General features: G+C 39.4%; 1 protein-coding gene across 2 annotated transcripts; it reads left to right on the top strand.

Annotated features, from left to right (window-relative positions):
• Positions 1-9,813: 9,813 nt before the first annotated feature.
• Positions 9,814-16,599, top strand: LOC110795844 (probable LRR receptor-like serine/threonine-protein kinase At3g47570). 2 transcript variants are annotated; one of them, XM_056836691.1, is made up of 4 exons: positions 9,814-10,522; positions 12,637-15,245; positions 15,851-16,209; positions 16,310-16,599. In XM_056836691.1, exons 2-4 carry the CDS (start codon positions 12,866-12,868, stop codon positions 16,319-16,321), a joined length of 2,751 nt encoding a protein of 916 aa, XP_056692669.1. In that variant the 5' UTR covers positions 9,814-10,522; positions 12,637-12,865; the 3' UTR covers positions 16,322-16,599. The 2 variants fall into 2 exon arrangements, with proteins under 2 accessions (XP_056692669.1, XP_021856559.1); XM_022000867.2 differs by having other exon boundaries at positions 9,814-15,245.
• The last annotated feature ends 575 nt before the right edge of the window (positions 16,600-17,174 follow it).

The raw sequence follows: 17,174 nt of genomic DNA, 5'->3' as shown, positions 1-17,174 counted from the left end.
CACATCATTTGCCCCTCAAGGAGGATGCCCCTTGTCCCTGTGGGGTAGGCTGCTTGATCGGAGGGAGTGCCACGTGTGAGGGCTTTTCAGAGCTTAGATTTTCCTTTAAAACCTTCAGTACTTCTTTCATTTCTCTTTTGTTACTTCAGAGCAATTTTCTTAGAGAGAGAAAGCAAATTTCATTCTGCCAAAGATCTGCTTGTGTTTGCGCTTGAGTGTTCTTGGATTCGTTGTCCAGTGTTCTTGAGGATTTAGAGGATTTGTCAAGACTTCTCATCGGTTTGATCATTTTCTGGTAAGTTCTCTATCAAAACTTTTGTTTTCTGCATGCTTATGGGCCCCCTCTTTTTTATTGTTTATAGTGTTCTGTGGAGGCGTCCTGGGGGTTATGACGCCCATCTCTTTCTTTCTTTTGCTAAAGTCAGACGTCATGTCCCTTATGCAGGACGGCATGGCTCGAATTAGACAAACGGCCAACGTGCGTGCATGGGCTGCACCGCGAGAGGGGGACGATAGGGTTCCTTTTTCGAACCCGTCCCAAGGAAGTAGGAGTGGAGTCCGTTCCTCCCGTAATACAGGAGACCGGGCCATAAGAACGACACATTCTCCTAGAAGAAGGAAGAATGTGGCTTGCCGTCCCCGCGTTCCACGCGAGGATTTTGAAGATGACTCCTCTAGCTCTTCAGACGAGGAGTTTGCAAAAAACCTTCCTCCTATGGTCCGGGGGAAGGAGGACGTCAATCTATTTCCTTCCGATATCTTTCCCAGCATGAAATGGCTGAGGTACCTGAGGGAGCAGGGACGTGACTTTGAGCATTTTCTGCTTCTGCCCCCAGGTTTTAGTCTTAGGAGCCCTCGTCCCCATTGTTCCGTGGACCAACTCTCCCAGGGAGAGGTAGCTGTCTATACTCCTGCCTTTAGGTTGGGGCTTAGATTTCCTTTGCACCCTTTGTGATGGACATTCTGGAGGGGTATGACATTGGTCTTGCTCAATTGACGCCTAACTCTTGGGCAAACGTTTTTGGATTTATTGCCAAATGTGCTTTGAGCGGCATCACCCCTTCCTTTCCTTCTTTCCTTCGTCTTGTAGTTATTGACCCTTCCTCTCGTTCTCCCCAGGAGTGGTTCACCCTTTACAGCCGTCGGGGATATAGGACGGTGGTGGGTAAGACTTCTAGTTGGGTTTGGTGGAGGAAGAAGTGGTCTATTGTTCGAATGGAAGACCTCTCTCTTTCAAGACGTCTTTCTAGGTAGAACCGTCGGCCCCGCTATTTGTCTAAAGCTGACGCCTACCCTCGCCTTTCGTCCAGGGAGTGGGGACTAGTGAAGCCCCCGTTCCAGGCCGAGATGTATCGGCTGTCGTCAAAGAGCCATGCCTGTGTGCCTAATGCTTGGCTTCCCCATGTCGGCCAGTTCACCAATATAGTCTTTCTTTCGGCCATTGGTCTGTGTTCCTATTTGAGTAGAGGTAGTTTCCCATATACTTTCACTCAACATCGGTTTTTTTTTTTTTTTTATACTAACCCTTGGCTTTGTAGGTTCTGCCATGGATCGCCTATCCTCCAAAGACAAGGGCGTAGTGGACGTACCCGCTTGGCTGTCCAAGGTGTACACTGAGGACATTCTCAAGGCCGTGGAGGCCAAGAAAAAGGACTCCTCCAAGAAGTCCAGCGAGGGTGCCTCTGGTGACGTTGCCAAGGTAAATATTTTTTTTAAAAAAGTTTTTGCCTCTGTGTTCTTTTCTGATTATGATTTGGTCGTTGACTTCCTACATCTTTAGGAAACCACTTTGCCAGCTACGAAGAAGCGTCCTGCATCTTCGACGGAGGCTCCTAAGCCAAAACGACCCTTCTTTAAGAAGATGGGTACGGCCGATGCTGCAGCAAAGCCGTCGGTAACAAAACCGTCTGCTCCCCTAGATGAGGGAGAGGTTTTTCCTACCCAGACGTTCATTCCTCCTCCTGAGCAAAAGGAGGTCCCTCCCCAGGTGGACACCGAAAGGGATTTCGCTGCCGGAGCAGCTGCTAACGAAGTAGCAGCCGAACAGGCTGAGGCTGCTGACGCCACCACCTCGTCCAAGGAGGACAAGGGTAAAGGCAAGGAAGCTGAGGCTCCTTCTACTGACAATGCCTCCACTTCTCCTACAGCTTCGCCAATTGGTTAGTGTTTCTATACCTTAATTCTGTTGTGTCAAATCGGTATTTACATGATGTTTGATAATCTTGACGTTTGGTTCAGTTGAGATGTTCAAGCGGATGCGGCGGGCCGAGGTGGCGAGCATCCCCCCTTCTGACGGCTTTATCTCAGAGGAGAAGGATAAGATCCTTGCGGACGTGTATGCGGCCATCCCTGAGGAATATGTGAGGTCACTCCCCGGGATTGACATGGGATTCTTTGGGTCCATTCAGTCCCTCGTCCTTGATGTGAGACACTTACTCCTTGATCTCTGTATTTATGATTTATATATACCTTTTTAACTCTATTTCGTCTTCGGCATCTTTTCATTGGCTGTGCCGAGAGTAGGAACTACCGCTTTGATATGCATAATGAGATGCTCAATCACAAGGACCAGATTGAGAATCATGAGCAGTATGCTGAGAAGACGGCCAGATTGATCAACTTGGACGCGGACAAGGAGATCAAATCCAAGACAGAAGCTCTGAGGAAGGCCGAGGAGGACGCCGAGAAGTACAAAGAGAAGTTGCTGGAGCATGAGGAGAGGCTGGCCGTGCTGAGAAAGGAGTACTCCTCCGTCTCGGAGCGGGTGACTAATTTCTCTTCCAAGGTGAACGTCCTTGAGGGTCAGCTCAAGGCCATGTAGGGAAAGATTGAGGTCGTGCGCAAGGAGGCTGCAAGCTCTTTCAAGTTGGGAGAGGAGTCCATTTTGGAGAGTGCCCAAAAGGCGTGGGATCAGTCTATGAACGGGAAAGACTTTTCCTGGTTCAAACGCCGTATCTCCTACCAGATAGCCGTTTCGACGGCTAGACGCCTAGGCTTAGATCCCCCTGAGTTCGTTAGTGACGGGGAGGAGGACATGGAGGAAGACGAGGTGAACTCCCCTGAAGGCCAAGACGTCCAGGACGAGAGTTCTATTGCCCCTCATCCTTGAGCAGCTTTTCTCGCGGTTGGTTTGAATGACGCCGTAGGCGTTTGTAATAACTTTGGTGCCTTCTGGCATTTATTTGATTTGGTTTGTTTGCGCCTTGAGCGCTTTGTATAAACAATTCGTGCCGTTGTGCACTTTATTTTATTTTAATTCCATCAGTTCGTTACTGATTTCTTGGGAATTCCTTTTGGGTCCATTTGTTGGACGGAGACCTCAATGTTTTAGGTGATCAGCCTAATTTGAGGCCCTAATCTAGGCCACTTCTCAGGCCGTCAAACGATTAGTCTTTTTAGACTCCATCCAAGGAGGAGGTCTTATGTCTGAATGTTTGCTATTGTTTGATTCTTTTTTTTTGGGCGCCTTTCGAAGAGAAGGAGTCATGTTGGATGTCTAAACCCTTTGTGTTTATTAGCACTGGGTATGTCTAAACCCTTTGTGTTTATTAGCACTGGGTATTGTTTTTTTAATAGATATTGACGCCACTATTTAGGGGTTGTTTTCTGGTGAGTTTCTTCACCCCTTAGTGTTTCTTTTTAAATGTTCAACTGAGACTTGTATTCGTCAGATAAGAAAGTATTCATTTACTAAATTGCTTGCTAAATTCACCGCATCTTAGGCGGGCATTTACAGGCCGTTTTGTGGGCTCTAGTTCAATAGCTAGACCGTTTTGTAGGCTCTGAGTACAATAGTTAACCTAATGATATTCTATTTTCAGCCACTTTCTTCAATCTTGACCGCTTCTATTTGGACGGGTTTAGTTTCTTTGGCGACTTGAGGTTCATCTTCATGCTTTCGTTTTCCTCTGACTTCGGCAGAATCTTGCTTCCATGCTGACGGGTTGAGGGTCGTCAGATAACAGTCTCTATCCTGTTGTTGATCTCCATGTCTGGTGCCTATCACTCCATCATTGCATACAAACTTCAGAAGCATCAGATGGATGACGACTACAGCCTTAATCTTGTTTAAGGTGGGTCGTCCCAAGATGACATTGTATGCAGTCAAGTCTTTAACAATTAGGAAGTCCACCTCCATCTTTCGCCCATTTTTCCTATCCCCAATTCGAACCGGCAGAGTAATGACGCCAACATGGTGAATGATACTCCCTCCGAAACCAATGATGGGATAGTGAATTCTTTCGATGGTTTTGGGGTCATGTGCTAGGCGATTGAGGCATTTTAGACTCATTATGTCGGACGAGCTTCCCGTGTCTATTAGTATGCGTTTAACCCTCATGTTAGATATCTTGAATTCGACCACAAGGGGATCATCATGCGGAGTGGCTATCCGTCCACCATCTGACTCACATATTTCTATCCTTGGGAATGGATCCATGGGCGCTTTTGCTGACAGCAGCACTTGTCCTAAGCGGCGAGCATAATCTTTCTGCCCTCTCATGGTGGGTCCTCCAGCGGCCGGTCCTCCAGATATGACGGCTATAAATCCTCCGTCGCTGTGTTGTCCCTTAGTAGGTGAGGCAGGTGACTTGTTCTTTTTGTATTGGTTTTTTTCAAAGCCATGAGCATTCTTCTGTAAGTAGTTCTTGAGGTGTCCTTTGGAGGCTAGGCCATCTATAGCCCTTTTCAAGCTTCTACAATTCTTAGTTTCATGTCCTATGTCTTCATGGAACTGGCAATATAATTTGGGATCTCGACTCTCAGCAGGAGATTTCATGGGGAAAGGTCGATCAAGGTCGTACCTTGTCCCTACGTCTTTTAGTATGGTGAGAAGATCTGTGTTGTACTCAAAATATTCCCTTTCCTGCGGTCGTTCTCTCTTGTGCCCAGGAGAGTTGGTATCATGCTCTTTTGAGAGGGCCCATGTGCCATTCACTCGTGGGGCTTTTCAGTCCACTTTATCCTTCTTCCCGGAGGAGTCTGTTGTTTCTCCAATCCTTCCTTCCTTTGACGCGCTGCATATTTCCGTTGCATGGATAAATGCTTCAGCCTCGTCCAGGACCTCGGTCATAGTCCTTACACTCTTCTTAACCAGATCAAACTTGAAGGATCCCTTCTTCAATCCTCTGATAAAATTATCAAAGGAGACGCCATCGGGCATGTCTGAGATCTGTCCGGCCTCCAGGTTGAAACGCTTCACGTAGCTTCTTAGGGACTCGTCTTTCCCTTGTTGGATCCGTCCCAAATGCATGCTTGTTTTCCTTTCTTCCTTGTGTGCCATGAACCTTGTAGAGAACAAAGTTTGTAGTTCGTTAAAAGAGGCAATTGATCCTGGGGGTAGCCGTTCAAACCATTTAGACTCTACTCCTTTGAGCGTGGCTGGGAAGTATTTGCACCAAGTGGCTTCATTGGTTCCTTGAACGTACATGTGATGGCGGTATGCGAGAAGGTGCATATCGGGATCGGTGGTCCCGTCATAAGCTTCAATTGTAGGAGTTTTTACCTTGAATTCCTTCGGGGCGTTCATGATCTCGTCAGAGAAAGGGGTACTCATGTGCCTTAGCGTCAGGTTGTTGAACCCTTGCTGAATATGATAAGTTGGTTCACGACGGTTGGATAGCAGGCGGGGGCGCATGCTTACCCTGTTGGGCGTCATCTAAGTCGGTCCACGTGTAGTGGGATAAAATGGCAGATCTTCCATCACAGGGGTGACCCGGTGTCTGATAGTTCAGATTCAGCTTCATAATGTTCTTGACGCCTTGGGGCAGGCCGTAAGACGGCTGGTGGGATTCCCCTGGATGATGGTCGTATGACCGGGTCCCTTCGAGGTAAGAAGGTGGGGGGGTCACGGCCGTTTCCCGAGTGCTCAGGCACAGGGCTGACTCCCCTGCTTGCTTGTGGACGAGAACCTTCTCCTGCCCTCCAAACGTTGGATCTGAGTGGCATTCTGCTTATCCGGTTGACGCCTAGACTGAGGGGTCTCTGTGGAGCCGTCCTCTCAGCGCTGTAGATTAGCATGTTTTTCCGAATTTCATCTTGCAATGTAGTGCTCATCTATTGTCGAAAGGTCTGATTCATTTGCTGTTGGAATCCTGTTAAGATCTCGCGTAGGGAGCCCACCGAGACTGGCAAATCTAGATTCTCATCTAGCACGGCGTCTCGGACGCTGGGACTTAGATGGCCGCCTGGCGGAGACGCCTCGGTTATTGGCTCTTCTTCTACAACCACCTCAGCCTCCTGCATCCGTCGCGGTGTGTTTCCTGAATTTGCGATTCGATTGGCTTCTTCAATGTGTCGTCTCTCTTCTTCTCCACCAGTGTACTCTCTGCCAGAGTGTAGTTCGTCCATGACACTGTACCTCCCCACAGACGGCGCCAAATGTTGTGGGATCTTTTACGGTGCTGACGTGGCACGCGTTCCTTGGAGGTATCAAGTATGACCTGGCACGAACTTCTGGCAACCTGCAAAACAAGAATATCCCCGTAGGAATATTCCCTCCAATGCTTAAGTAAGTATAAGCTAGAGAGATAAGTAATTTGTAGAGAGAAGGCAGAGCAAAGATAGTTCTTAGGTTGGTGGGGATGAATTGATCGCCTTTTACCTAGGGATCTGCACTATTTATAGTGCTAGGGTTTCTCGGGAACTGGTCCTGCATGATTGGGTGTTTATGCAAGATCAGGACATGTGTCCTGCTAAGTTTTGGAGGCTTGGTTTAGACCAAGTGGGCCTCTTTAAGCGTTTGGTCCTTATTCCTTGGGGAATAGCAGAATGGGCTCCTTCTTGAGTAGGTGGGTCCCACGACCCACTGATGGACCTTGGCCCTGTGAGTTTGAGATTTGCCCGCTAATGGGCTTTTGGGCCTTCTTTCTGGGCTTTAATGGTACAGCCAAGTGGCGTTCTTTTAGGCCACATCAATAATCATAATTATTTATTAATAACAATAATTACATATAATATTAATATACTAATATTAATATTTAAATAATAATAACGATAATAATAATTTATATATATATATATATATATATATATATATATATATATATATATATATATATATATATATATATATATATATATATACTCCCTCTGTTCCATAATGTTCCTCATGTTTACTATTCATATTGTCAAAGTTTAAAAACTTTGACCGCAATTAATAGTATGATTAAGAGTGTAAAAGTTAACTTGTGGGATATCATTGGGTTTGTTTCAATATAAACTTTCTAAATATCAATTTTTTATAATTTTTACTAATACGAAATTAAAATTATTAACGGTCAAAGTAGTGCATTGGAGACCACGCATAATGAAAAAGTGAGGAACATTATGAAACGGAGGGAGTATATATATATATATATATATATATATATATATATATATATATATATATATATATATATATATATATATATATATATATATATATATATATATATATATATATATATATATATATATATATAATCAATCATTGTCAATTTTAGTTGCAATATCAAGAATAAAAATAATTACAAAGAAAGATGAATTCGTTCTTTTGAACTGAACCGAATTGAATTGAATGACGCTGAACTGAACTGAACTGAACTGAATGGAGCTGAACTGCACTAACTGAACTGAACAGAACTGAACTACAATAAAGTCCAAAAGAACAGGACTACAATTCGTTATTTTTCTTTTGATTTTGTTCTTTGTGTTTTGTAAAAAAGTTGTTTTTGTAATAAAAAATAATTATTTTGTGTCTTTTTAACCTTTTTTTTTTTTTTTTTTTTACTTTTTTACTGTTTTTTAATTTTTTTATAATATTATTGATAATATATATTTTTTTGCTCTTCTGTTGCATTTTTCACATGATATTTTTTTTGAAAAATAGTTGTTCTTTTTATAGTTTATGAGGAGAGAGAATATGTTATTTTCATTTTTGTACCTTTTCTTTAGTTGTTTAACATTAGTGTTCTTTTCAGATTTTGGTTAATGTTTTTTTCGTTTACTCTATTATCTGTTTAGTTTTTTTTGTTTTTTTTGTTTTCTTTTGTTTTTTTTGTTTTTTGCGTTTTCTTTTAATGTTTTTGCGTTTTCTTTTAATGTTTTTGCGTTTTGGTGCAGGTGCACATAGATCTACGTGCAGGTCCATGTACCATCAGCGTGTTGCCCTTGTAAACTGAGATGGGATTGTTGTCAATGGAGAATTATAATGTAAATCTAATTATGAATTTATGATTTTAGGAAAGATTTTTAATCGGGTTTGCATAAGAGATATTTGGAATATTTAGGAATGTTTGTCAAGGACAATTACAACTCATCCTTGACCGGGCGCTGGCTAATTTTGTCATCCCGTATCACCCAAGACTAAAATTCACAATTACAAAAGAGTTACTGTATTAATTATTCTTTATATAAAAAATAATTTTTTTTTATTTTTGAACGAAAAAAAATATGGAGTAGAAACTTATAGAGTCTCATTTCACAAAGTAAAAAGTAATAAATTTTGTTACTATAAAAAATAATAATGATAATAATAATAATAATAATAATAATAAATTTTGTGAAGTTTTTTTTTAAAAATAGAGTTTGTTGATAAAAAAGACTACTCTGTGTAACATAACAAATAACATTACCAATGATGTCTTGGCCTAGTGGTTAAAACTGAGGGCCTGTGTACAATAGGTCTCAGGTTCGAATCCTCCCGCCCTTGTGAAAAGTAATAAATTTATATTGCCCTTGTGGCTCATTCGCACCAAAAAAAAAATATAACAAATAACATTTAAAGAGATTGTAAGATTATATTGAGCAAAGTTTGATTTTCAATTAACCATTACCCGCCTCAGTTGGAACGGATATGGATAGGGCAGTTGCAGTGTTTCCCCTAGTCGACTGATGGTGATTTGTACACTTTGTGATACTAGGTTGTTTTGTACAACATGCGGGGATCGCCCATGATCGTAAACTCGTAAATAGTTTAATATTTTGATTTCATTTCATCTTTGTTACAAGAGTATATGTATACCGACTAGTCATGGTTGAATGACTACTTCCAAAGTTCTGTATTTGCCACATTCGTAATTTCTTCAATAAAAAAGTGGTAACCGAAAATTTAGAAAAGGCTAATAACAAAAATATTATTATCTTTATGGAATATAATATGTTGTCACTTATTTTTTCAATTAGTTAATAAATCATGCTTATGTTTACTATAAAATGTTTTTAATTGATGATAAACATTAACAAATAAAGAGGGAACTGTATTGATATTGCCAAAGCATATAATCCGTCCAAGTGTTTACTGAAGTATTTTGTATGATAATTGTCAAGTGGAACATTGTTATATGCTTATCTGTAGAGGCATGAGTCAAGTGACTTAAGGTGCACATTCTTAGATGATGTTCAAAATAAATATTTTTAGGCCTTGTTCTATTCACATGATTTGGTCTGATTTTTCTAGTTTTTGACCTAATTTGAATATTTTTTTTGTGTGCTTTTTCTTTTTCTGGTCTGATCTGGTTACTAATCTAATAAGCAATAAGAATAAGCTAAATAGAACAAAGCTTAACTCAGGTGCAAATTTTTAGATGCATCAATGTCTAGGGTACGATTACACTATTATCGTGCAACGTAATAAGTACTACTATCCAATAAAGGATACCATGAGTCAACTTGCACATTCTTAGATAATGCACCGGAATACGGCTAATACCGATGTCGATTTGTTCGAAGTTGCAAATTCTTAAGTGCACCGGAGTGACATTGTTCGGACTCCAGAGTTAGGTGCTATAGACGTTAATGCCCTTATGGCCAAATCTAGTGTCCCTCCAAAAGCCAAACTTAAGGGGTAAAAAATGTCAAATTCACCAAGGAACTACCCGCGTCCCTCTAATCAGTCAGCACTATAAAATGAGTACAAGGGTCATAGAGCACGGTTCACGGTTGAATGAGGCAAGGAGAGGCCTTTGGGAGTTTTTCGAGGACCGTTTTGCCCCTCTTCCTTGATGACCACCCTAACCGGTGGCTCATCTTAAGCCGATGATTTCTCCGACCACCGTCAAAACGGCCCTTAAAAGAGATTAAGCTAAGCACAAATCTCTGCACTTCCATTTTCTCTCTCCTCCTTTGAATGCTTACGCTATCCATTTCCTGCCTTTTCTATGCATGCATCTAATCTAATCATCCCCTAATCCTTCACCATAACACCAACCATTAGAGGCTGTGATGAGTTTAAACCGTTCAAAGTAGTCAATTTCAGTTTATGTTTGGAGAATTTTTCAGAGGTGTGTGGTAATTTACCATTTGGCTTGGCAGAAATCAAATGATGCGATCCGTAAAGGTGCTGTCGAATTGAATCTTTGTTTGGTTTAGGGTTTATGGTTTAGGGTTTTGGGTCCAATTTGATTCATTTGCCGCCATGGGAGACTTCCCCACCTCAAATTCTTCACTAAATTGTTTGATGAAATGTGGGTCTGAGCCTCCTAAAAAGAAAACCCAGATTCAGGGGGAAACAGTTGGAAGCTAAGCTAGCAGGGTTGACAAGGTAATACGTGTACACTTTTACATTGTAAAAAAATGTTTGTGGTTTGAATTTTGGGAGGATTCTGTATCTGTTATTGGTAAATAGGCATGAATGGATGAAATATTTGTTTGCATGTGGTTTCTGATTTGATAAAGTTCATCTCTGTCACCGGGATTCTTCATTTTATCTCAAATACGAGTGTCAGATATGGGACATGGACATGGACACTTCATTTTTTACCAAAATCATGACTCTTTCACAAAATAGCCATGTCGGATCACATGTACCCGTGTAACATAGAAGTTCATGATTTTTCTTGTTTTTGGGTGTGAAAGTTCCCAAGTTATTTGCTCAATATATCATGGAGTATTTAAATGATTCTGTATTAGTTTAAGGTTCCGTGTTGGTTTAAAAGAAGCAATTAAAGATTCTGATTTGTATTGGTTTACGGTTTATGAAGAGGATATTAAGCTGGATACAATTGAGGTGGTAGGATGTTGAATTGGTAAAATCAGGTGCTGATGAAGATTGGTTTGTTAATGGTTGAAATTAACATATCAGGATCAGCTGTTCAAAGGCCAGTATGAGATGAAAATTATAAGGTAGTTGTAAAAAATGACAATCACCAACAAATAATTTCTTTTACTTTTACTTTTTACTTTTTGTCCCAAAATTAATTAAATCATTTTACAAAATATGAAAAGTTAGTTTTTTATTCCGTATTTTTTAATTTTGTGAAAATCAAAAACTAATTTTCAAAATTGTGTAAAAAATAATTAGGAAAAATTAAGTTAGTTGACCTCCTAGACAAAAAACTTAGTTGACTTACTTGATCATCCATGGGAACACTACCGACTTAACCACCCATTGCATGGAAGACATGTTCAAACGACATTGTTAAAATTAGATAAAATTGCTTCGTATGTCGGAATGCGGTCATGGATTAACTCCGCGTTGATTCTGGCCCTTGCTGCTATATCAATAGTCTCGTAACAGAATGATCACCCCTAAAAAGAGAAGAGAAGTACTTTGGACGAGAATTAGAAGGAAAGGAAAATAATGAATGGTGGTTTGTAGAGAGATAGAAAGGGAAGTGGTGAGTGGTGGTTTGTAGAGAGACAGAAAGGGAAGTGGTGGAAAATGGAAAGAAAAGGGGACCTCTATTTATACATACGGAGTACCAACTAATAAGAAAAAGGGAACCTTATGGATTGAATGTATAACATCCCTATTCCCATTTCCATCCATTTGCATACACTTTATTTTTTCTGTAGGCGCACAAGTTATTGACTTATTGATATCTTGCCAAGTTAATCCACCTATGAGCAAACCTATGATGTACTATGTTTCAAACATGTAGACTACATAGATTCCTTGTGTGTAAGTCATTTCCTGTCTAATGTTCAAGATTGATTCTGTAAATCATTTAGAATTACTGTTGATAAATTTATTGTGTGCTTATATATTTTCTGATTTCTACGGCTTTTGTTTTCAAGACCTAATAAAAGTTGAATGTATTATATATATTATGGGCGAACTTCCAGCAAAATCAAATAGTTGAAGATTTTACATATTCTAGTCCCAATCTTAAGTCAAAATAGATATGCTGGTTGTTAAAATAATCATACATCTTTGTAGTTGGTTTAGTTTTGACTATTGTACTGCTAAGATAGTCAATTTCTGATGCACAATTTTCTACTAGAGTAACAGTGTTCTCTATGTGTGAACGTTATAATGTAAGCATTTTATCATGATGAAGTAAATGGCATGTTTCTGATGACATATTTTAAGGGAAAAAACTGGCTTAAAAACATAATGTGGAGGTACAATTTTACTATACTTGTGACAAATTAAAGCACTTTATAAATTTCATTGACTAGTATGAATGTATGAAATCCAATTGATGATAGACCTGTGTTATCCCTTTTAAGACTTTGTCAAAGGCGAGTAAATGCTTTTTGTTGAAATCTGAGTTTTGATTTGTCTTCTGATGTTTCAGTCATATTTTTATAGTTTTGGTATGAAGAAACCTTTATAAACATGTATTGTCCAAAACTTAGCAACCTAATTAAAATGACATGCTCCTCATTTTACTTGGTTATTTGTGCTACTATGCTGTTCTGTCTTCATTTCAGTGCAGCTGACCCTAGGAATAATGGGACGGATCGTGAATCTCTGCTTGAAATCAAAGCCAAAATAACCGATGATCCTTTAGGTATCCTGAGTTCGTGGAATGACACAATCCACTTCTGTGAATGGCATGGAGTAATTTGTCAAAGCCAGAGAGTGACGTCACTAAACTTGCGATCTTTCAAACTAACAGGTACCCTCTCTCCTTACGTAGGAAATTTAAGCAATCTTAGGATGTTGTCTCTTCAAAATAACAGCTTTGTTGGTATACTTCCACCTGAACTCGGCCGTTTGCAAAGGTTGCAATATCTGGGGTTCACTAATAATTCCATTGAGGGGGAAATTCCAGCTAATATATCCGGTTGTTCTAGCCTAATGGAGCTGCGTGGCAATGGTAACAGGTTAGTTGGAGGGATCCCAAGGCAGCTTGGTTTCCTTTTACACTTGCAGTATGTTTCCTTGTCACTAAACAACTTGACAGGAACAATCCCTTCTTCTATAGGAAATTTATCATCTCTTTCTCAACTTTACGTAGGAGGAAACAACTTGATTGGAAGGATCCCAGATAGCCTAGGCAAACTTAAAAATCTGGTTGTTCTGGCACTATCCCAAAATATGTTGTCAGGAATTGTCCCTCCCTCAATCTACAACCTAAGTTCCCTTACAACTTTTGATTTAGGGTTCAATCTCTTGGAAGGCAACCTTCCTTCGTCTTTAGGTATCACTCTTCCTCATCTCCAGTTCTTATTATTGAGTGTTAACAGATTCACTGGATCAATTCCTGTTACGATCTCTAATTCTTCCGATCTAGTATTTCTCGAATTAGCTCAGAATAATCTACAAGGGCAAGTTCCTTCTTTTCATGAATTTCATAGACTCACACAGCTTAACCTTGCAGGAAACTCCCTTGGGATGGGTCAGACAGGTGTTGATGATTTTAACTTTGTTTTTTCCTTAGCCAATGCCTCCATGCTAGAAGTATTGATCATAAGTCAAAATAACTTTGGAGGAAATTTCCCCCAATTCGTATGCAATATATCAATGCTTTCATATTTAACACTTGACAGAAATCAGATAGTTGGACAGATTCCATTTTGCATAGAAAACTTATTAAACTTACAGTACTTTGATGTTTCAACAAACCAACTCTCTGGTGTCATTCCCCAAGGTATAGGCAAGCTCCAAAACCTGATTCAGTTGTATTCAATGGATAACCGCTTATCAGGTAATATACCATCTTCAATCGGAAACTTAACTAACCTAAGTCTTCTCGAACTCTCCAAGAATAACTTTGAAGGAGAAATACCCTTATCCCTACAAAAATGTCAAAACTTACTAGGATTGGATCTTTCTCAAAATAATCTTAGTGGCAGGATACCCTCAGAACTACTTAGTGTCTCCTCCTTATCCAGAACTCTTGATCTGTTTGGCAACCAGTTAACCGGGTCCCTTCCCAAGGAAGTAGGAGAACTAGTTAATTTAGTGTATCTTGATGTATCCGGAAACATGCTGTCAGGTGAAATACCGAGTACTCTTAGTGGTTGTGTGGCGTTACAGAATCTATACATGGGAGGTAACTTTTTCCAAGGATCCATTCCTAATGCATTGCAGACATTGAATGGTCTTCTCGAGTTAGATTTGTCATATAATAATCTATCTGGCGAAATTCCTAAATTCCTGGCAAGTCTCCCATTGAAACTGTTAAACCTGTCCAACAATACCTTAGAGGGAGAGGTTCCTGTTGGCGGGGTTTTCAACAATGCAACTGGTGTTGCATTGGTTGGAAACAGTGGGCTTTGCGGAGGCATACCTAGGTTCAAGCTTCCTAACTGCCAATTAAACAAGCACCGGAAAAGAAGGTTAGGCCACAAAATGAGATTACTTATTGCAATTCTTTTAGGGCTTCTTGGAGTTATTTTGCTGGTGGCATTTTCTGTGTCATTATACATCTTTTGGTACAAAAAGAGGACTATAGAATCTACAGCTTCTAGAGATTCTGAAAGCTTTCCAAAATTGTCTTACCAAAGCCTTTTAAACGCCACAAATGGATTCTGTTCAGACAATTTAATTGGCAGAGGCTCCTTTGGAGTTGTATACAAAGGAACCCTTGAAAGTCATGAGAAAACAACTGTTGCCATCAAGATTTTCAATCTTAAGCATCATGGTGCTTCTAAGAGTTTCATGGCTGAATGTGAAGTTCTTAGGAACATCAGACACCGGAATCTTACCAAAGTCATAACAGCTTGCTCAAGTGTTGATTATCAAGGAAATGATTTCAAGGCTTTGGTTTATGATTACATGGTTAACGGGAGTTTGGAAGATTGGTTGCACCTGAAGGACGACACAAATAACACACTCCGTATCTTAAATCTTCAACAAAGACTTGATATAGCATTTGATGTTGCAAATGCATTGGAGTATCTTCATCATCAACATGGGGCATCAATTGTTCATTGCGACCTCAAGCCAAGCAATGTCCTCCTTGATGAAAATATGGTTGCCCATCTAAGTGACTTTGGGTTGGCTAAATTCATCTCAGAAAGCGTCAGTAGCTCACAAGAGGATCAGTATAGCTCTCTTGGAGTCAGGGGAACTATTGGGTACACTCCTCCAGGTAAGTAACTAGCAACCTTCGTCACTTCTCTTTACTTCCTTCCCCAAAACTATATACTACTCCCTTTGTTTCGAAATAATCGTCACGTGTACTATGTTGTTGAAATAGTATTGAACTCTTCAAAATACACTTAATTAAATTTTGTTTTCGGAAGAATGTGATCCATTTGGAAATAACCCCACTATAACGGATGATTTTGGTAGTGTAATCATATCATATCTTTTACAATGAGCGTTTGGGAAATGTTGGTTTGTTTCCTGCAATTTTAAATTATCGCGTTTAGAAATAGTTGCACCACTTTGACTTTGCGCATTATTCTTATATTAACTTTGACTTTTTTTTCAAATATATAAAAATTTGTTGGATTGGTCTCAACTCTCAATGTCTACTTTTCAAACTATCAAAAAAATAAATAAAATTTTCTAATAGATAATTAAAGATAATAACAATTGAAGTTGTGCATTGGTAAACGTGAAAGTCAAAGTGGTGCAACTATTTTTAAACGGGGAAATTATGTGACTAACTGGAAGATTGTTATAAGCATTTTAAGCTTGTTTCTCCCACATTTTAAAGATGAAAATCGTTTGAGGTATGGATTTATGCAGAGTATGGTTTGGGAAACAAGGTGTCTACTTATGGAGATGTCTACAGTTTTGGGATCCTTTTACTAGAAATGTTTACAGGAAAGAGACCTACTGATGACATGTTCAAAGGCGATATGAGCCTCCGCCATTTTGTTGAAGAAGCTTTGCCTGAACGGGTAACTGAGATTCTAGATCACGCTCTTCTGAATGATCTAACTGCAGTGGAGACCAAGTGCAACACAATACTGGAGGCGGCCTTGGTTTCTGTTCTTGAAATTTCAGTTTCCTGCTCAACTGATATCCCACAAGAAAGGTTGGACATGAGTAATGTTTGTATGAAGTTATCATCAATTCGAAACAAACTTCTCAATTTCCATCAGGTAAAGATGATTTCAACTGCAACATTTTCCATTCAGAATGTAATAAGAAGAATATGTAACCACTTCTACTCGATGTAAGTTATTGTTTTTTGGGTTGCAGGTACACAGCTGATTGATGTCTTGCAAAAATGATCTGCACATCTGCCCATGAGCAAACCTGTGATTTAACACAATGTAGAATTAGCTGCATATATGTTTTCTCATCTGTATGTCTTTGGTTAGTATTATTTTCATCCTTTGATAAGTAAGTGTGGAAACAAATAATGCTAAGACAGTACTGCGTTTATTATACAGTATCTGGTGTCTTCATTTGGGGACATGAATCATCATATAATATGGAAACTATAAGAACAATCCCAAGATGCTGCCATATTATAATTATTATAGTCATTCATCTCGCCATTTCTTTCCAACATCTTTGTATAGGCAGTGCCGCAGTAGTTCTTACATAATTGTATACCCTGCATTAGGAGTGTTCATTTTCTGTAATTTTGTTCACATGACATTTTTTTTTTTTTTTTGTCTATTAACATTTAAGCAAAAATGTTCTTTTTGCCACTAAAGTAGATATAATTTATCCGTTCCGTAAATATTGTACCATTTGGTTTTTTACATTATTCACACTATGACTTTGGCCATTTTTTGTGATTCATACGTAAGAAAATTGTAGTTATGTGGGGTCATGTTAGATTCGTATTATTATGTATTTTCTAGATAACATTTTTTTTATAATTTTTACTTATACACGATTTAAAGTCAAAGTAATGTACTCCCTCCGTATTTATTTAAGGGATATACTTGCCTTTTCCGGCCGTATTTATTTAAGAAATACACTTGTCATATTTAGTAACTTATCAACCCCACCATCTAATTAAATAATATATCTAATTTACCATATGACCCACCATCCTATTAAACAAATAATTTCAGAAACTCACCCTACCTCCCACCTCCCAAAATGACAT

Source organism: Spinacia oleracea, chromosome 2, assembly GCF_020520425.1.
Source record: "Spinacia oleracea cultivar Varoflay chromosome 2, BTI_SOV_V1, whole genome shotgun sequence".
NCBI lineage: Eukaryota > Viridiplantae > Streptophyta > Magnoliopsida > Caryophyllales > Amaranthaceae > Spinacia > Spinacia oleracea.
The sequence above is the reverse complement of the archived record's forward strand: the minus strand, read 5'-3'. Positions and strand labels throughout refer to the sequence as shown.